The following is a 20,984-nucleotide window of genomic DNA, read 5'->3' as shown; positions in this document are numbered from 1 at the left end:
AACAGCTGTTTTCAAGGATGAAGCATAGGAATTGTGAAATTTCATCCAAAATCTTTACTGAACATCTCAAGAGCTCACTGAGAATTGCAGCCACTTCCATCAAACCAGACTGATGCATTCATTTCATGAAAATAAGCTCAAATTTCCCATCGCTTTATGTTTTTTTCACTCTCTTTTTTTATGTTTTAATTAAAAAAAAAAAAAAGTTAAAAAATAAGTTTTGTTACTTACATACATTAAGTATAAATTTCTCTTGACTGACTGTGGTCCAGGCAACCCCATCACACAGCTAGAACCTCCTGAGTTCAGTCAGATTGGACCTATGAAGATTATCAGATCCGAATGCCTGATCATTTCTGGAGTACCAGAAGTTAAAGCATATTACTGAGGGCATTGTCCATATGCCCCAGAACCCTAACAGGCACGGGGAGTCAGCCACCTCACTCAGAACCTGTTCCAGTCTTTGACCACCCTCATAGTGAGCTTTTTGCTCATGTCCAGTCTGACCCTGCCCCGGTGCAGCTTTGTGCTGTTCCCACACATCCTGTCATCAGTGACCAGGGAGCAAAGTACCAGCACCTCCCTCTGCTGCTCCTCCTCAGGGAGCTGCCAGGAGCAGTGAAGTCACCTCTGAGCCTCCATCCCTCCAAACCAGACAACTCAAGTGTTCTCAACCTCTCCTTGTAGGACATGCCTTCCAAGTGCTTGCTTTTGCTCTGTGACACCTGCGTCCTCTCCTGAGCTCACAAAGACTTCTTTATTTCCAAGCTCTCCTCCCCAGACACCACACTGCTTCTCCAGCTCTCACTACTTACATCGTTGCCATGACAGGGACCTCCCAGCCATCATCCTTCCTTTCAACCAACCACAGCAAGGAGCAGGAACCAGAGGTTGCCAAACCTCCTTACCTCCCTCTGCCATTCAAACCAGCCCTAGTGAGCCAAAAGGCACAAACACCCACTTTTCTTTGCAAGAGACAAGTGCTATCAGCCAGTGTGAGCAAGGATACAATCATGAGGATCACGACCTGCTCCTTCCTGCTGCAGCAGAGCGCGTAGCCAGCTGTCCTTCAGAGCAAAGAGCTGTGGGCCGCAGTACCTGCTGGCATGAGCACTGCCCTTATTAAGGCAGCCATAGGAGATCGTATCCTCCATGAGAGTAAATTTTGCTCCCAACATAGTACTGAACCAGAAGCTGTGGCAATGGGGCACCCAAAGCCAGCATGAGTGCTGATCAGAGGATCGTGCTCATGACCCCATCCTCTACGTGTTCTTACCTCCCTAGTACCAGCCCCAGTGTCTGTGCGCAGAATAAAGAATGGAAGACATGGGGTTGCTGGGGTGCCCTCAGTCAGGTCAGCTACACCGAGCACAGTGTGACACACTCAGACCCCTGCAGGAAGGAAGGAGTTTCCAAGAGGGAGGTGATATAAAACAAAGTCATCGTGTTGACTTTCCACTGAGCAAGGTTTGTCTCACTGCATGATCCACTCTGTCTCCAATAATTTCTAAATTCCTGATTAGATGTGTAAATGTTTGGCAATGTGTGAGACCACAAACATTCACATATCTCAGTCAATGATCTTGTAGGTGGCAAACCTGACAAACAAACGGACTCCCACACTCCTAAACTATAGCACAAAATTCTCAAGTGCTTCAGAGGCAGAGAGAAGTCCCCGGCCTCACTCCTGTAATGCTGAGTGGGGAAATTCTGCCTCCGCTTTCCTGTACAACAGCTAAGAATGAGCAACAGCAACTCCATGGAAACATCACAGATTTTTTTATTCATTTGGACTGGCAAAACGGAAGGGTGATTGCAGATCTACAGGCAAATGAGCCAGAGCTCTGCTCTGTTCTGCTCTGCAGGCACCTGGCGGTCCGGCTCTGCTCAGTGCTGTGCACCCTGCCCTCCCCATGTCCCAGACGGGAAAGCCTGGGCACATGCAGCCCAGCAGGGAATGCATCCCAGCAGAAACCTGGCAGGCAGAGGTGACTGAGAAGCACTGCGCTGTTGACTGCTTTGCTGCAGCACCATGTCCATGGCCTGACTGACAATGATAGGAGGGCTGATGGGCTCGTGGCAGATTCTGGCAGTGCTAAGGGATGTTGCAGATTTCACTTTCACAAATGCGAAGACTGCGAAGGCAGACATGAATTTTACACTTGGATGGTGTCTTCCTTGCACGGAAAAGAACGTAACAAGCCAGTTGGGGAGCAAGCAGTACTGCAGGAATGGAACTGCTGCCCGAGCTCGCAGCTGCAGGGCTGTGAGGACAACTGGAGGTACAGCACCTCCTGGCATCCTGGCGGTGAGGTCACAGCTTTTGGGTCCCTAAGGTACTCTGGGCAAGACCACATGCGCTGGTAGGGTGCCCTGCCAGCTGGAAGCTGCTGCAGCAGAAGGGACATATCTGGGTTACCTCTTCTAGAGCATCAACCCAGGAGATGCTTAGTGAAAGGAGGAGGAGAGGAGCGGAGGCATTCGCCCAGCCGACACGCATGGCCGCCAGGAGCTGCATCGCCTCCTCCGCCGACTGCTGCCTTTGAGCAACAGCGAAAAAACAAGCGTCCGGAGCAGCCCGCGTTCCGAAGCAGAGCTCAGCAGCACCGATCGCCCCGGGGCGCTGCCCGCTCTGGGCACGGGGCGTCCCGTGAGAGTGGGAGCGACTCCGGAGCCCCGCGGGACGGAATGCTGCGGAGCTCTCCGTGCCCCGGCCCGGCCCGGCCGCCGCAGCCACCCGCGCGGCCCCGCCGCCACTCGGCCCCGCTCCTACCTCCAGGAGCTGCACGTAGCTGGCCGGGAACCAGCCGCGCAGCCCGTCCTCCTTCTGCCCTTCCCACCAGCCGCCGTCCGGCACCTGCAGCACCGTGATCAGCTCCCCCGCGGCGAAGCGGAGCCCTTGGCGGTGCCGCTCCCCGGAGAAGGGGTACAGCGTCTGGCAGCGCGATCCCGACATGCTGCCGACAGCAGCGCTGCCCCCGCTCAGCGCCCGCCCGGGGCGCCGCCGCCCGCCCGCGGAGCGAGGGCTACGGGAGGGCCGGACCTGCCCGCCCCGCCCCGCCCCGCCCCGCTCCGCCCGCTGCGGGGGCGCGGCACACGCTGAGCGCGGAGGAAAAGGGGCGGGGCGGGCACGGAGCCCCACAGCGGCGGAGAGGGGGGGAGAGGGGACGCAGGACCGCGGGTGTGCGGCCGTCAGGAGCAGCGCGCGTGTCCGCGGTGACGCCGAGTACGCGCTTTTGAGAGAAGCCGTGACATGCCCGTGAGGCACCGCTTGTCTGGGAGGTGTGTGTGACACACGTGACGCCATCCGTGCGCTTGTGAGGTGCGTCTCTGTGGGACGGCGTTCTGCCCGACCGCAGGACGCATCCGAGGCTGTGTGATGTACAGGTGTGTGCGTGGCGTACAGCAGTGAGTGATGTACGGGTCAGCGTGAAGTACGGGTGAGTGCGACATATCTGTGTGAGCGACACGAGTGTGTGTCACACAGGTCAGCGTTACGGGTATCTCTCGCCCATCTTTGAATACAGGCACACCCCTGCTCAGTCAACATCGTAACTCTGTTCAGAGTCTTAATTCACAGGGATTGGGATCAATATAACAAACCACAAGCCCGTTCATCTTTCAACAGTGACACACAGGTGTGGGTAACACATCCCACGTGTGTGTCTGTGGCACTCAGTGAGCACCCCGCTTATTCCTCATGCACTCAGTGTGTGCGAGTCACACGTGAGACACCTCAGTGTGTGACACCTTCACTTGTGTCACACTCCTGTGACACCACTGTGAGTCTGACTTTGGCTGTGAGCGCCCATTCTGCACACACAGCTGTGTGCTGCATTCCCATACAGCCGTGTCCCACCGGCAGCTCAAGGTGCCGGTGCTGGTGGGGCTCTGCACCTGCAGGCTTGCGGGTCAGGTTCTGTTCCAGTGGAGAGGACACAGGTGTGCTTCACCTGGGGGTGTGCAAAATTTATGGCATATTTTCTATGGGCTCTGTCCTTTTTATCAATCCTATCTGGCTGTTGTATCCTGTATGGTCTTCCCTGTTCCTATGATTCAGATTCTTTTCTCTTCCATCCTTTTTCAAGGAGTAGCCTTGTATTTATTCTTTCAGTTGGTTCACGCTTTGCAATGCGTAGGAATGAGGAGCACATTCAGAACAGACTGCCTCCTGTGCCAATCACGGACCATCACATGCATGTCTCCTTGTCTGGGGCTACACAGGCTTTAATTCATGTGACAATTTTTCCTTCTCTCTTTTCTTTGGAGTTTTAAGAAATGGTGGTACCTTATCTGTGAAGTGAGCAATCAGGAAGCATTTCAGAAGGTGACTTTCAACAGAGGCATCCTTCAATTAGCGGGGATAAGCAGCCATCAGAGCAGAGCTCTTATTCTTTCAGCTACTTTGGGACTACAATCCACAATTCTATTTTGGATTGTCTGAGTTTGTGGTAAATTGCTTAAAATCATCTTTGAAAAGCATTTTCTCTCATAACGATTGAACTATGATCCATTATTTGTTCTTAGCACACCAGCTGTGCCTTGTCTGGCAAAAAGCAATTGACTTGGTATCATGGCATATATCCATGTACATCTATCAGCAGAATTCTCTAACAATGCCATTCTTTCTCTTTTCTTAGTTTCTGATACTTTTTCCTCTGCTATTTTTGTGCTTTTCCAGCTTGTACTTCTTTCTCTTTTTCTAGGGGCATGTGTTCCATCACTAAACTTTATCAGCGAAAAGGCTTCAGTAGGTTTTTAGTCCTGGGTTTGTCCATTTCCTGAAACAGTTTGGTTTTTCAGGACTTCACATGTAGTAGCAGACAAGACCCAATGTAAACATTAAGATCATACTTACTTTTTTTTTCCTGAATCTATCAATACAACTTCACTGTAAACAGAAGGGCTCTGTTCACTACAGAGGATGCCTATCAGTCAGTGGAAGTGTACCTCTCTGAACAGGTTCCACAAGCAATCATTTCAACTTGCAGATAATTACACAGCTATTTTCTCTTTAGATATGTCTGGTCCTTCATCTGAACGTGAAGAATGCCTTTACTTCTTGCAGAGAGAGCAGCTCTTATTGAAGGCTTAGATGTTTGCTTTTGCATTGTGTGTTGTCTTTACTGGGGATATTCTTGTCATCCTTGTAGGGAAAAGAAGTTATGGGCGTAGAAAGTATTTTCATATATCACATCAGATCCAGAGTTAGTGATGGAAGATAAAGGAGCCATTTCCAAAGGTATGCAGCAGCAAAAGCAGTGATCAGCTTTTAGATTCAGTCTTGTTTTCTACCATCTGTTCCAGCTCTGTTAAAGCACCTTATCAGGATGCAGGTGCTCTCCAGCCGGTGCTCCGCAGGAGCGATCAATACTTCTGGCTGTGACATCCCTACAGATTTTATTTCCTGAGCCATCACAACTGTTATACTCTGTCATCTGATCTGGGGCAGTTTCCCAATTAGTGGTGAAAAGACAGTTTTAGAATGAGTGTCACGTGAACACATTCTGCATTAGGATAGGATGAATCTATCCTCAAGAGGGCCTTTTTCTCTGTCTGCCACCAAAAGCTGAAGTGTGAAGATCTCAAGTTTAGATTTCTAACTTTCTATCAAATTGAAATGCTCCTGGTGAATGGGAAAAAAGCCAACTTCATATGATACTGCAAAAAGCCTCAATTATAGTCATCCAGAGATAAATTAATTCCTATTTGGCTTGATTTTGCAGATTGCATCTGGAGCTTAAAATGATGCCACAAAAACAAGATAGGCATATTCCCTCAAGAAGGACCTTACAACATCATGGCACTAACTGAAAGAATACTTGCACCTGACAGCAGTAGAAATGGTCAATATTTTGTTTCTTTAAAACAGCATCTGACAATCTCTCCAGCCTATGGAAAAGAGCTTAATTGCTCCTGCTGTCTTTGCTGAAAAGATCCTGCAGAGCTCAAAATAACAGAGCTGTAATGGAAGAGCTTTTCAGTCATGACAGGCGGGGATCACGTGAATAGCTGATTGGCTTTACCTGTTTGCAAGACTCAGCAGAAACAGATCTCCTGAGGCCAAGAATCAGCACAGAGTCTAAAAAGAAGCCGCACACAGCACTGGATATTTAAATGACTTTTGTAACCTAATTATTTAGCAGAAATTACTTCTGTTGTTGGAGAGGAAATGTTCTGAGCCTGTATGGAAACGATACATTTCTTAACATGTGTAAATGCTATAGCTTTTTATGAGAAAGGACCATTTTCAGTGCTTTGAACAGCCAAGACATAAGAACAGATACATGCGCTCAGAACAAAATGTAGTCTAGCCAGCAATGTTTCCGAAAGCAACTTAGAGAATATATGGGGTGGAGTGAAACAGCAGTATAATGTACAGCAGTGCTTCCCCTGGAAACTCTCCCATCATCCACCAAACTGCAGCGTAGGAACCTCCTAAGCCAGATATTCTGTAGCACCACACTTGAAAACTCGGCTGTCCAGGCATTCAAGCATTCCAGGGACAGGAGTCAGACTCATGACTCATATTCATATGACCAAATACATGTTTCGAACACAGTTTAAAATAAATAAATAAATAAATAAAAATACAGATCAGCTTTATCTTTGATTCTGCATTTAGCCCTATTTCAGATGGCTTTGTTGATCTTGGAACTCCTCCTGTACATAGTTAATTCCACAAATAGGATTGGAGTTCACAGCATCGCCTTACCATGGCTGCTGCAGAACGTAGTGATGTTCCAGGGCAGGTTTAGTCATCTGTGTCTTAACAGTGCCCAGAGCTGTACCTACTATTTTAGAGTCAGACATAAAACAGCTTCTGTCTGTAAAGGGACAGTGATACGCAACAAACGAAGTTTGTGGTGATTCACCTAAGACTAAACTGGATTTGCCTGCCACAATAATTCACCTGGAGAGCTGACTGCTTCCATTCACCTCCTGTCTTGAAAACAAGTTGAGAACAACAAACTGTTCTGATCAGCTTCCTTACAGTCATCGTATTCCCTGTGGAGGGGCGGGACAGGACCCACCCTGTTACATGGCAGGGACATATGTGGTCATATGAATGTGACTCACAACTGACTCTCCGACTTAGGTGTCAACAACACCCTGTTGTCACAAAACCTCTTGCTTGAAATGTTGATGCCATACCTTTTCTCCAGCAGTTCAGCATTCTGCTCTCTAACTCAGGCTCTGGAATACCTAAGTCACAAAAATGTGCTCTCATCAGCTGGTTAGACTTCCAGGAGAGAGCTTCGACCAGTCTGACAAGAAGCATATGCTTTGGGTAAGGGCTAGGGCATTTCACAGCGGTGAGAACACTTACAGGGATCTGACTGTTGACCACTTCAACGACTGCTGAGCGCTTATTTTCTTTAGAGCAGATACTATAACCTTCTCCTCTCTTCTTCCAGATGAACTCACAACCAGAATTTTAAGCAAATCTTCATTGAAAGTTTAACTATTTCATGTAAAAGAGAAAAGCCCTTGAAAAGAAGAAAGACATTACCTATGAATCATGTCATTTAAGGATCAGTAACAACAGTCGAGCTATGGCCATTTGGATGTCAGTTTATAGCATTTATATAAGACCATAAGGCAGATAGTTATGGGTTAGACCATGGGTCTGACTGATGTATTATCCTGTTTCTAGTAATGTCTAATAACAGAATAGGAAAAGGGACCCGTGCAGAAAGCTATTTCTGTTGAACATCCTCTCAGTTTCCTGAAAATTATAGTTCATGTCTTCCCCGTTGAAAAATGGTATCTTCTATTTATAATAGTTCATTTTCATTATTCTAGGTAGTAATTGTCAGAGACCATGAGAACTTTTGGTATCCATATGATTCTGTAGACAGGTTTTCCAGTTTTGGAACCTGTCCCTAGCCTGTTTCATTTATAGCAGCATTGGCCCACTGTCACAGGCACAACCCACCCACATTGACCTTCATACTTGTACAGCTGCACTGATGTCCAAACCTGAAGCACTGAACTGAAAGTTACCCACATGTGGAGATGTGTAGATGCACATCCATGATTCACCTACTTTAAGCATCTTAAGGAACCTCTCCAAGATCACATGAAGGAGCATTGGAAAAAGCAGGAAAACATCCCAAGAGATCTCTGATGAAAGCAGATATCAAATATCCTTCTCTCTGGTTTAGTATAATTCTTAGCAATGTGATCTGGACTTGCCAGATAATCTACAACAGCCTGGTGGGTCTCTGAGCATCTGAGCTTTTCTTTTGATCCCATGGAGAGCCAGGCTTCTAGCCAGCTAAAAAGAGCAATCCAGCCAGGCAGTCCTCCAGCCCAAATCCTTCTGGATGTGCAAGCCTGAACATTGATATTTCACTGACACTAAACTTCCCTTTTCACCATGTATTGCTCATGACTTGAATCCCATCAGGGATTTCCCATGTCTTGAAAGAGCAGAGGTTTTGCCTGAACATGCTGAGCAGGACTGACTGACTGCTTTCTGTGGATAAAGTTGTTGATCTCTAAATATATGTGTGCCTGTATGTGCAGGACATAGATGTCTTAGAGTTTTCCTCTCAATGGTGACTCTGTTCTGCAACCATCTGTATATAAAGCTGCTATTCTCTCATGAACAATGACTCATACAGGAAAGTCTCTAAGAATTAGGCAAAAAACTGTTCATCCTGAGTAGAACATGAAAATTCAATCCCATAAACTCCTGAAAACTCAGCATTAGTTTTCCCTTGACGGCTTTAATCTTTAAAATATGCTGTTGCTGACACACATTTACAAACAACAGATTGGCAGTAAACAGTGCACATCAGCACTGCAAGTCCACTCCTTGCCCTTCTTAATAAACCTTCTAACAAAGATCCAGTACTGCACTGCTTATTGTAACCAACATTTTCTTTGCTCTGTTTTCCAGTGCGGATCCACCTAGCAACTCTTTCATCTCACAAATCTTTCTTAACCCTCACACATTGCTCTCTCCAGCCCTTTCTCTTATATTTCCAGACTACTCTACATGTCTGCGAACTGCAGTGGGTGAGCAGGAAAAAGCTAGGGTGACTGTTCTTTGCGATCAACAAGCTATACTTAGATCTGGGGCTGCCCAAAAGATTGTGAAGATGGCCATTGGGACTATCTGAAGGAGTGATTCATACTGGTATCAAAGAATAAGGCCAAGTGCATGGCCTTGCACCCAAGTCAGGGTAATCCCAAACATGGATAAGGACTCATCAACAATTAGATAGAAAGCAGCCCTGCAGGGAAGAATTTGGTGGTATTGGTGGATGAAAAAGTCAACACGAGCCAGCAATGTGCGCTTGAAGCCCAGAAAGCCAATCATATCCTGTGCAGCATCAAAAGAAGAGTGGCCAGCAGGTCAAGGGAGGAGATTCTCCTCATCCACTCCACTCTTGTGAGATCCCACCTGCAATCATGCTGTCAGCTGTGGGGTTTCTCAGTGTAGAAAGGACAGGGACCTGTTGGTGTGGGTCCAGTGGAGGCCACAAGAATGCTCAAAGGGATAGAGCACCTCTCCTATAGAGATAGTCTGAGCGAGCTGGGGTTGTTCAGCCTGGAGAAGAGAAGGCTTGGGGGAAATCTTATAGTGGCCTTCCAGCATTTAAAGGCAGCCTACAAGAAAGATGGAGAAGGGCTCTATATAAGGGAGTATTGTGATGGGAGAAGAGAAATGGCTTCAAACTAAAAGCACTCAGGGATTATAATGACAGGACAAGAAACAACCTTAAACTAAAAGAGGGGAGATATGGAATACATATAATGAAGAAATAGTTCACCAAGAGTGTAATGAGGCACTGGCACAGACTGCCCAGAGATTCTGTGGATGCCCCATTCCTGCAGATGTTCAAGGCCAGGCTAGATGGGGCTTTGGGCAACCTGATCCAGAGGAAAGTGGTCTTTACCATCCCTTCCAACTCATAACATTCTATGATTCTAATAACCGTGGCCTTCATTTCCCATACCTAGCAAGTCTGGGGACTTTGGAAATAGGTGAAAGAAAGAAATACTAGGAAATTTTCTCAGAAAGTGTCTTGTGTGTGGAAGAGAAGAAAGCAGAGTTTCTGAAAATCAAATGAGCTTTTCTGGCTAGTGGGTAAATTTCTGCTTTGTGGCACACTGTCAAACTAGATACATAGACCACATCCAGGATACCTGCATGCAACATTAAAATGTGTAGTTAGATTATATTTTTAATTACAAGTTTTAATCTTAGATTTTAAAAATTCTTCAAGATTGTAGGTGATAAGTAAGGGTCAGAGATGCTAACATGGAAAAGGAAAAATTCTCCTGTGCATGTGAGTGAACCTTGGTGGCCAGAGTTGGCCAGATGTTAAAATCAAGACATAACATCATCTTCACTGAATTGCAGAATGGTTCAGACTGGAAGGGACTTCTGAAGGTCATCTACTCCAAAAGCAGGGCTGCCTAGATCTGTTTGACCAGATGTCCAGGATGATGTCCAGATGGCTTTGGAATATCTTCAAAGATTGACGTTACAAATCTATACTGTAAGAATACCAGAAGGAAAAAAGGGCAACTCTTTTACCCAGAGTCATCGCCTTGGACACTTACAGGCTGCAGGAGGTGATTTCATGGCTCACTCAGATGGTGTCTGAGAGCCCATCTCTGCTATTCTTTCTCAATGATGACCCTTCCTGCTATCTGCATTGTTTTGACTGTCCTGTATTTCCCTGTCTTTTCACTGAATCGATCAGTCTTCAAACAGCAGAAAGCTACTGCTGGGTTAGCAAGTTCAGTGAATCAGTGAAAAACATATTTTAGAAGAGATATGGGAGGTCTTCAACCCAGTTTCCTTCTCCAAGCAGAGCTAATTTCAAAACTCAGTGCCTTGCCCATGCAAATCCTTGAAATTCCTCGGGACAGAGATTCCATAATCTCTGAGCATCACTCAGAGATTCAGAGATTCTTGATCATGAGATCAAGAGAGCATCACTCTTATGGTAAATAATGTGTTCCTTTTGTCAAAAAACAACTTTGATTTACAACATGAGACCATTACCACTTGGCCTTTCATTGTGCATTTGCAGGAAAAGCTTGGATGTATCTAATTTGCATTCTCTTTTGCAGCACTATTAGTTTTGAGTCAGATAGTCTCTAAGCCTCCTCTTGTCCAGGCCAAAGAAATTTAATTCCCTTTTCATCTCCTGATGAGGCATCTGTTCCAGCTGACTGATAATACTGAGTGCTTTCGCTGGATTCCTTCCAGTATGTCGACATCTCTCATAATGGGAGGACACAAAACTGAACACAGTGCTGCAGATGCAGCCTCATCAGTGTCAAGTTTGGGGGAATAATCATATCCCTCCGCCACCTGCATGCTTATTGAGTACTTATTACTTCAGTGCAATCCAGTGACTGGTTAGCTTTATCACTGCAGGAGTGCACTGCTAACACATAGCCAGCTGGTTTTCCATGAGGATCCCAAAGTCTTTTCTGCAGAGCTGCACTCTAGTCAGTCAATAGTCAGCCTGCACTGATACAGGAGCTGTTCTATCCCAGGTAGAAAATATATAACAGGATTATTTCATAGAACTAGAGCAATCATATGAAGTCAGTTAGACCAAACTTATGAGGTGAAAAGGCCTCCTTCTGCTTTGTCTGATAATACATGTAAGGAGCAATGGTGGCACATGGTAGTACTGTTTCACGCCCGGAAAATCCCCTTTTTTTAGAGCTGCATAAGGTCTGATGTCTGTCACAGATGTAAGCAAATAGGCTGTAACTCTCACAATTTACTCTTTTTTATCACAGAAGTCCTTGCAGGCTTGAAAGAATCCTGGAGGCCATTGGAATGAACACCACTGCCATCAGTTCCCCCAGGACCTCAGTGGAGGAGCAGGCACCATGCCTAGGAGGAGTAAGTTTTGTGTGCTCACGTTATGTTTTTAATCCTCCTTCTGACTTCACATATAGGCGAAGTAGTAATAGTAGTAGTAGTTTACGTCTAGCATACCTTGGGATATGACAAAACTCCAGCTCCCTTACTAAATTTTTCTGTTACTATTCTAAAATAAAGAGTCTCTCCTTACTTGCTAAGTATGTCTCACACTACCTGTGAACCATCACTACCTGTGGTTTAACTGAAAGAATCACAGAATCACAGAATGGCTAAGGTTGGAAGGGACCTCAAGGATCATGAATCTCCAACCCCCCTGCCACATGCAGGGCCACCAACCTCCACATTCAATACCAGACCAGGCTGCCCAGGGCCCCATCCAACCTGGTCTTGAACAACTCCAGGGGCATCCACAGCCTCTCTGGGCAGCTGTTCCAGCACCTCACTACTCTCTCAGTAAAGAATTTTCCCCTGACATCCAGCCTCAATCTCCCCTCCCTCAACTTAAAACCATTTCCCCTCGTCCTACACATATCAACCGTTTCAAAGAGTTGATTCCCCTCCCCTCTGTAGGCTCCCTTTAGGTATTGAAAGGCTGCAGTTAGCCCACCCCACAGCCTTCTCTCCTCCAGGCTGAACAAGCCCAGCTCCCTCAGCCTGTCTTTATAAGGGGGATGCTCCAGTCCCCTGATCATCTTCATGGCTCTCCTCTGGACCCTCTCCAACAGCTCCCTGTCTTTTTTGGACTGGGGGCTCCAGACCCGGACACAGTATTCCAGATGGAGTCTCACAAGAGCAGAGTAGAGGGGAACACCTCCCTGTCCCTGCTGGCCACCCCTCTTCAAATGGAGCCCAGGATACCATTTGCCTTCCAAGCCACAAGGGCATACTGCTGGCTCATGTTAAGTTTTTCATCTATCAAGACCCCCAAGTCCCTCTCCACAGGGCAAAACAACACTACTCTTGTCCAAAGAATAATAGTAGGCTTCTTGCTTTGAAATAAATAAATAAAATTTGCTCACGAAAGAAAGTCAGGGAATGAAACTCTTTGATTACTGATGCTAATGTATGATCAAAACGCCAAAGAGGCTGATTACTGAAGTACAGCCACACAGAGACACAGCTGGTCACATAAAATGATCCTTCTTACTGCTGGCCAGCACACCAAGAAAAAGCTGGTGCTGTCTCATGGTAATGCACGTCTGCTCATCCTGTCACCTCTCCCTCCCTGCTATACTGGTACAAGAAAAGAACACAGGGGGCTTTACAGATCTCATGGCAACACTGCACGTTTAGAAGCTTCTGGGATTGGAAAGACATTTTCAGCTTTACAAACATGCCTGTAGCTCTCATCATGATAAAGAGAAAATAGCATTTAAAAGCACTTCTGCAGAACAAAATTCCAGTGCAGATGCTATTTCTCCTCTTTGCGTTTTTCTTCCTTTATATACAAATGAGAGTATGAGAACAGGTTTGTTCTTAAGAAAAGAGCAAACTCTGCTAATCTTCTGATTTGTCTGCCAGCACTGTGCTTGCCACAGCAATTTGTTGGCTGGGGTGGATGTGGCCCTGATGTCCACATCTAGCTGTACAATGGAACCGCATCATGTCGTGTGCGAGCATGGGCAGGACTGCTGTTGTAGAGGGGGCTGGACTCGATAATGATTCAAGTCATAGACTGCTGTATTTGTGATGAGACTGTCCACATACATCCCTAACAACAGAGAACACTGTGCTGAAGAACATCCAAGCCAGAGCCATTGACTGCAGGTAGCCACGGAGCAGAGGAACAGTGAGATAGTTTTGATCAGCTTGACAGACAGTAATCACAGATCATCATCTGATGGGGCATTAAGAGACAAAACACCATAGAGCTGAAACTGGCACAACAGGCCAGTGTGCAAGCGGGCCCATGAGTAGTCAGGAGGCAGATGGGTGACAGCCAACAGTGATGACAGGGTACAAAACACAGGAGGATGGCAGAGGCCCAAACTAAACACAATGGTACAAGAACAATTGCCATGGATGAACTAGCTAAAGGAAAAAGGAATGGCGTAGAAGGAAGGAACACAAAGGAGAACTGCAGGCTAGTAATTACTGAATTCAAATGAGGAGAGATAGGAACCTCGTTGGATGTGGTGGTGGCACTTGTGACAACAAAAATGAAAGACAACACTGATCAAGGACACTGAGTGGCACTCAGATGAACCACCCTGCTGAATACCACAAAATCAAAGCTCTCACTGAACATGGAGGCATTTTATACAGAAAAATGTGAAGGATGCAGCCCATCATCTCTGGGAGTGAAATGAGGATGGAGGAGCAGTGACAACTAAGTAGTCCTGCAAAGGAAGGAGAAGGAAAGTCCTACTGCATGCCCGCCTGCCCCTGCCTCTGCCCTGGGCTGCTCACAGCCGTGAGCATGCTTCATGCACATGGCAGTTCCACCCTTCTGCATCCCCATTCTGTGTGCAGCCACTCTCCTTTTCCTCTTCCACAGTGCACAAGCCTGTACCCCACAGGAGTCTGTACTCCACATATGTGCAGCAGATAGCCATGTACAGGCACTGCATGAAGCAGATGCTTTCCCACAGGACTGTTTGGGGGACTTGCTAAGGCAAACAAGAGAGTGCTAGTTGCATTGCTACAACCTTACAGAGAGATTTTTGCTTTATTTTTTTCCTGTTCAACTATTAATTTCTTTAAAGTATCAAAGTTGAAACAGTGGATGTGTCCCATTACCTCAGGTATCCTTTCCCTGCATGGGATGTGACCCATACTTCATAACTGTTGCCTGTCTACTCCATCCATTCACAAACACTGTCAACCTCCTTACAAAGTGATAGTCCTTACCATCATGCAGGTTTATTTTTATTTCTGACAGCTTCTACTTAGGGTTGGCTGAGAATGAAGCAATCAGAGCCAAGTTACATGCACAACAAGAGATTTGAAGCAAGTAATGAATATCTGTTACATGAATAGAAGTGTACAGTGTCACAGAGCTTGCTGCAGTGCTTCTCAGGGACCTCATTCTTCTGATTTCTACATGTGAAAAAAAAAGAAGGAAGATAATGTACAAGTTACTGGTGTAAAAGAATTACTTGTGGGATTGTTTCAGGTCTGTGGATGTTGCACATGTTATGCCATATTACTGGCAAAAAAGTATTATCTCCCAGTTCTGATGAGAGCCCTGGATTCTTACAGTAGATTATAGCTGGTATGTATCTTGTGAGGCACTAACAGGATTTTCCAAAAGCACTGGTTCTGAATAAATGCCAACTCTGGCCTTCCTTCATGATGACACTCCAATACAAGAGTTGGAATACAGCTGTGGCTGCCAGGTGCTTGAGCAGAGATCTTTGCAGCCCCCGATGCACAGGAAGGGTCCTTCTCTGCAGCACTCCAACTCACCTGTCTTCCAATGTCACGACTCTTGGCTCGCAGTTTGTTAACCTGACATTCAGCCATATCGGCTCGTTCTTCAGCCTCTTCCAGCTCGTGCTGGGTCTTGCGGCATCGGGAGAGATTAGTGCTTGCCTGTTCCTCCTGGAAGTCACGGTTCCATCAGTGGCATGCACACAACCTAGCACTGCCCTGTTCCCATTAACACTACGCACCCATTCCATTCCATTCCAATGGCACCTACTGCAATTAACCTCACAGCTCCATCCATGCATTACCAGCACTCAGTACATTTCATCTAGTAGCACAAACAACTTGAGCACTGGGAAAACTGCCTGGTGTGGCTCCAAAAGTGTGAAAATGCCAGGATAACTACAACTGTGTCCACTCTGTTGTGTGTCAGAACTCTTTAAAAATAAGCACTGTTCAAAGGCAATGACCACCACTGCTCTATCAAACTGAGTATTCAATTATTTTAACAAATGTGGTAGCCTAGACTTTTTGGAAACCTTCACCCAGGGCCAAAAGGACTTAAAGAGTCCTGTACTCACAGCTTCCTCAGCCTGTTTCTTGTATGCTTTCACTTTTAACTGCAGCTTGTCCACCAGGCTCTGGAGCCGGAGAATATTTTTCTTATCCTCTTCAGACTGTGGGAAGTGAAAATTAATACCAAGGTGATGCACGTAGAATACAAGAAAGATAAAGAAGAACACGGAGGATTTGTAATACCTGGTAAGTGAGCTCCTTCAGCCTTCGTTCATATTTGCGAGCACCTTTCAGTGACTCTGTTCCTCGCTTCTGCTCAATGTCAAGTTCATTTTCTAACTCATGAATCTGAAACACAATACCACAATAAAGACAGGAAGCTGCCAGGAATGGTTGCTGATCTTGCTGCAGGACCCAGGGTTCTGTGGACTAAAGCCTGCAGAGAAAGTGGCAGTGCAGAGCAGCTTCCTGCAGCTGCTTACTGGGCTTAGACTAGCTAACATCTGCTTACCACACTACATGAGCAGTGATATAGTGTGTGAGTACACAGTTATTTTTACAGGGAACTTAGCTTTGTATACCTGGGGCTGCCTTAACCAAAATTAGGCTTAAATCTGTCAGGGAAGAAGAAACTGAAACAGGGGAGGGAGGGTTTCGTTCGCATAGTTTAGGGAAATAGAAATGTTTCATTTGTAATTTTCAAAATTACCTTGTAAATTGCCTGCAACTACCCATTTGATGAGGGCTCCCACAGCTCTATTCCTGTTCTGCAGTGTATGTAAGTCAAATCTAGATGCCAATTATTTTCCTTTTCTGTGTGTATTTCATTTCACAACCAAGAACACCCAACTCCCCATCAGCTGTGCTGTATTTTGGAAGATAAATAGTTTTAGACTGATTCAGTGGGTCAGGCAAATGTTCTATCTAGCCCAGTGCTCTGTCTCTGAGTGTCTAGAGTAGCTGCTATTTGGGGACAGCAGGGAAAACTGGCTGCTGTCTACCCCCTCACACCTGCCCAGCTTCCAGACATTAGATTACAGGTTTCAGGTGGCACATCTGTACCTGTTCCCCTGAGTTTATAAACCTGCTGATTTCTAATTCCTCTTTGAACCTTCCATCAGCTGCCTCTGCAGCATCCTATGGCAACAGGTTCCAGAATTTCACTGCCCAGTCTGTAAAGTATTTTATTTGTTTTAAACTGACTTCTGAGTAAGGATCACATGGTCTACATCACATTTCCTTACTTATAATATTTGTCTAATCATAGACTGTATTTTGATTCCTAACCATCCCAAATTCATCTTCTTTACTGTTTTCATGATTCTGTAAACTTTGATCACGTTCTTCTCAGCCATCTCCTCTCCAAACTGAAGAGTCTTAGCCTTGTGTGTTTCTCATCAAAATTTCTCACCCCTGGATACTTCTCTAAGTATGGGTCCTTCTCTAAGCTGTAGGTCCTTCTTGAGATGCAGACACCAGAACTGCACAATGTACACACAATGGCAAGTGATACTCTCCACCTGTGGTCTCAGTGCATTTCCTAATAAAGCCCATCTCTTTTTTTTTTTTTTTTTTTATTTAGCATTCTGTTTTCTCTGTACACTGAGAACACAGTTTCTAAGGCCCATCATGTACTGAGACCTCTCCTTGCTGAGCTGTAGTGCCAGTTCCAAGTTCATCCCCACATGAACATGTTTTAAATTGTTTTTCTCTAGATGTATGCCTATACTGGTGTTTGTCTGCCACCATTTTTACCATTTCATTCAGGTTTTATGAGGTCATTCTCAAGGTCCTTACTTGCAGTGCGACACTTCACTAAGTGTAACCCTCATCAAATCTGATGGAGATCCCTGCCTTTCCAAGATATTCTAGCAGCCAAGGTCCAGCTAAAGACATTGACCTTAGTCTACCCCCATCTCCACCATACCCTAGCCTCTAGTTTCTGGAGTTGCTTCTTTCCACCCTTCAATGCCAGCTGCTCAGCTTCATCCAGACGGTGCTGCAGATCCTTCACCATTTGTTCCAGATTCCTCTTCATTCTCTCCAAGTGAGCACTGGTGTCCTGCTCCTTCTTCAGCTCTTCTGCCATCATGGCTGCCTGGTTGTAATGCAGAGTTATGTTATGAATACATCTCCATATCACTGGCGGTTCTGTGCCTTCTTTGGGAGAAATGCTCACAGTGACAAATGACTCTCCACATTCTCAGTCAGCTGCCTATGATTGTGTTAAGGGTATGTCATATAAAGAATCACAATTTCTTGATATCTGTATTTCAAAAGCTACTCTGACTTGGGAATTGGGCAGGGTTTGATAACAAGAATAAAAATAAGGCAGCCAAATGACAAAGGAGTCAAAGTTTTTAAATGAAAGTGGAAGTTAGTGGCATCTTGAAGTATCACCAGCAAGCGCTCTGCTGACTGTGAATACATCACTGTTTGGTACCTAAGTCTGCCTGACATCCAGACTCCTAAGCAGCTTTTACCAGTGGAATGACTCTGAGGTTCTCCTGAACATCAATGAAGAGTTTGTGTCTGTTGGGCTTTTCAGACTATGGGGTGGATAGCTGTCACCACTGTTTCATGAAAAGGATACGGAGGCCAAAGGAGAACCTAGAGCACTCTTACTGTGAAGGAACCACAGCTACACACATTGCTTCAGGTGTGCCACAATGTGATGCAAAAGAATAAGCATTTTCTGTTTTATTTTCATATACCTTTTCTAGATAGTTCTAAGACTTGGTTCTTTTGATGCCATGAACAATTTCCTTGTTTAAATTAAACATTTCTATTATGCCTTTTTATTTTTTTAATATTTCTTACATATAGAAGCATGTATGATTTTAGTCTCAAATCCTGTTTTTCTGCAATATTTAGATAGGACTTAGTCCAAAATACTCTCTTCCTGTTTCAATTTTGCCACCATCTGGCTTTTGCTGTCTATTACATCCATTGCAAAAGTGAATGTGAGTATCAGAAAGAGGAGACAGGATGCTTTTTCAGTATAGACTGCTGCAGAACATGAGTAGATTAACTTGACTGAAAGGTTCTTCCACAGCAAGCAGTAGAGCAGAGGCTGTGCAAAAGGTGCAGGTGGAAGGGCTTGTGTGTCACTGATATTTTCTGTTCCTAAGTTGAAGAATCAATTCTCTCTCACCTCACTGCTGCCTCTCTAAGGTGTAAATGTCACTGCAATAGTGTAAAATAGAGTGAGACAAGCAAAAGTACTTACATCTGTGATTGCTTTCTTTGCCTTTTCCTCTGCATTTCTGGCTTCCTGAATGCTATCTTCAACTTCATTCTGTAGATGAGTAATGTCCACTTCTAGTTTCTTCTTGGTGTTTAGGAGGCTTGTGTTCTGTTGGGACAGTCCAAGGACAGGTCGTTCCCATCCCATTTCATAGCAGTCCAACATGCATATTATAAAACAAATACCTGAGAATGGAGAATCTGCACTCGCTCACTGGCATCTGTCAGCTCCTGCTCGGAAACTTTGCGGGCTCGCTCTGTCTGCTCGAGGGCAGCTCGCATCTGCTCAAGTTCTGTCATCATCAGATTATTCCTGCGCTCTACCACAGCAAGCTGCTCCTTCAGGTCATCATTCTCTCTCAAAGCATCATCTAGATGGAGCTGGGAATCCTTTGAAGTTGAAGGCATGATAAGACTCAGAGGAAAGCAGAAATAGTGTCAAAGACCTTGTTGAACAGATGCCCTTGCGGTCCCTACCTTGAGTTGCCCTTGCACGCCTTTGAGATGCTTTTGTGTCTCTGCTACTTGACAGTTGGCACGGCTCAGCTGTATCTCCATGTCATTCAGATCTCCCTCCATCTTCTTTTTCAGCCTCAAAGCATCATTTCTGCTTCTAATCTCAGCATCCAACGTAGTTTGCATAGACTCTAATACCCGCTGATGATTCTTCTTCAGCTGTTGAATTTCCTCATCTTTCTCTGCACTCCTTCTGTCAACATCTGACTTCACTTGGTTCAGCTCCAGCTGAACACGCAAGATTTTTCCTTCTTCGTGTTCTAAAGAGCCCTGGTAGTGTTGAAATAATATTATTTGTCTCTGAAATGTTCATTGCTGAGAAATGCCCATGCAGAATTTTGTCACTTCACAGTTAGTAACACAGATGTGCTTGTCTTATTGTACAACTTTAGAAAAGGCCTAGCTCTTAAAAAGCAGACTGCTCTTTTTATATACAGGAGTTATACCTTATCTGCATAGTAATCAGTAATTTGGTAGCAAGACAGCTTAGAAAAATGCCTCCAATACCACAAAGTCTGGACGCTGAGAGTTATGTTCACACTGCGGAGATAACAAAATGTGAAAACACTAAATTGACAGGAAAGCCAAGCGTTATGCTCAGTAGAAGTTTGCCTTCACTTGCATCTTCATGCTGAATTCTGTTTATGGACACTGCACTTGAGGTAAGGGAGAGCCTGGGTTCAGGGAGTTTCACTTCCACTGGACTGAAAGCAGTTGGGGAAGCAGGGTAAAGAGTTTTGTTTTCTGATAAGGGTGCCTCTTACTCTGTGCTACATCAAGAATTATTCAGGACCTGGAAGGACCCAGGATAAGATTATAGCTGTAAAAAACTTTCTGTATTTTGTTTTGTAGAGAAATCTAATTTAGTGGTTTGTTCTGTTTTGCAAGCAGGTGTTCCACCTGGGCTCCATATCATGCACTGGCCTGCAGATGTGGAGCACAAGTGGAAAAAACCCTGCAGACCCTGAGAAGAACAAAAGCAGGAGAGAGTCTGCAATGGGTGAGAAAAGCACACTTTGAAGTAGGGGACACCCTGCTGGCACTGCCTATCACATCCACTGTCAGTGTTTCTTCCCTCTCCTTTCCGTGGTTTGCCATCTCGCGGGGGTCAATAAGTAGCAATACATTATCTTAGAAAGTTTCCATTTCCCACTTACGGAATTGTCTAAAATAAACACCTGAGTGAGTGTGCATATATCGACTCAACAAATCGTGACCTTCTATGAAACTCTTATGTTTAGTGTGTAATCAATTGAGGCTTTGATTGAGTTATGATGACTATGTTATTAATATAATTGGTGCTATTATTTTATAGTGTGGTAATAGTTTGCTAATAAACAAAAAAGGGGGAGTGTGGTTATGACCCCTTGGGAAAGAATAGCTGAAGCATGTTATGTTCTTAATTTTCTAAATGGGTGGACAACTGAGGGCCCCCCAATTTACAGGCATTTTGGTCAAAATGCTTTAA

The 20,984-nt window shown here is 45.3% G+C and overlaps 2 protein-coding genes across 4 annotated transcripts in view; both read right to left on the bottom strand.

Moving 5' to 3' along the window:
• Positions 1-2,956, bottom strand: part of GAS7 (growth arrest specific 7) — a 104,385-nt gene extending 101,429 nt beyond the window's left edge. For all 3 annotated transcript variants that reach the window (XM_042883835.1, XM_042883836.1, XM_042883837.1), the window contains exon 1: positions 2,774-2,956. In XM_042883835.1, the coding sequence (XP_042739769.1) occupies positions 2,774-2,956 (183 nt within the window). The remainder of the gene's footprint in view (positions 1-2,773) is intronic.
• Positions 2,957-14,893: 11,937 nt separating this feature from the next.
• Positions 14,894-20,984, bottom strand: part of LOC122186820 (myosin-1B-like) — a 39,618-nt gene continuing 33,527 nt past the window's right edge. The window contains exons 32-39 of the mRNA XM_042883771.1: positions 19,478-19,786; positions 19,187-19,390; positions 18,984-19,109; positions 17,682-17,852; positions 15,998-16,102; positions 15,820-15,915; positions 15,278-15,412; positions 14,894-14,908 (exon numbers count right to left, since the gene is read on the bottom strand). Coding sequence (XP_042739705.1) covers positions 14,894-14,908; positions 15,278-15,412; positions 15,820-15,915; positions 15,998-16,102; positions 17,682-17,852; positions 18,984-19,109; positions 19,187-19,390; positions 19,478-19,786 — 1,161 coding nt within the window. The remainder of the gene's footprint in view (positions 14,909-15,277; positions 15,413-15,819; positions 15,916-15,997; positions 16,103-17,681; positions 17,853-18,983; positions 19,110-19,186; positions 19,391-19,477; positions 19,787-20,984) is intronic.

This window comes from Lagopus leucura, unplaced genomic scaffold, assembly GCF_019238085.1.
Source record: "Lagopus leucura isolate 7727_CA_CO unplaced genomic scaffold, USGS_WTPT01 Super-Scaffold_100040, whole genome shotgun sequence".
Classification (NCBI taxonomy): Eukaryota; Metazoa; Chordata; class Aves; order Galliformes; family Phasianidae; genus Lagopus; species Lagopus leucura.
Note: the sequence above shows the minus strand (reverse complement) of the source record. Positions and strands in the feature narration are given on the sequence as shown.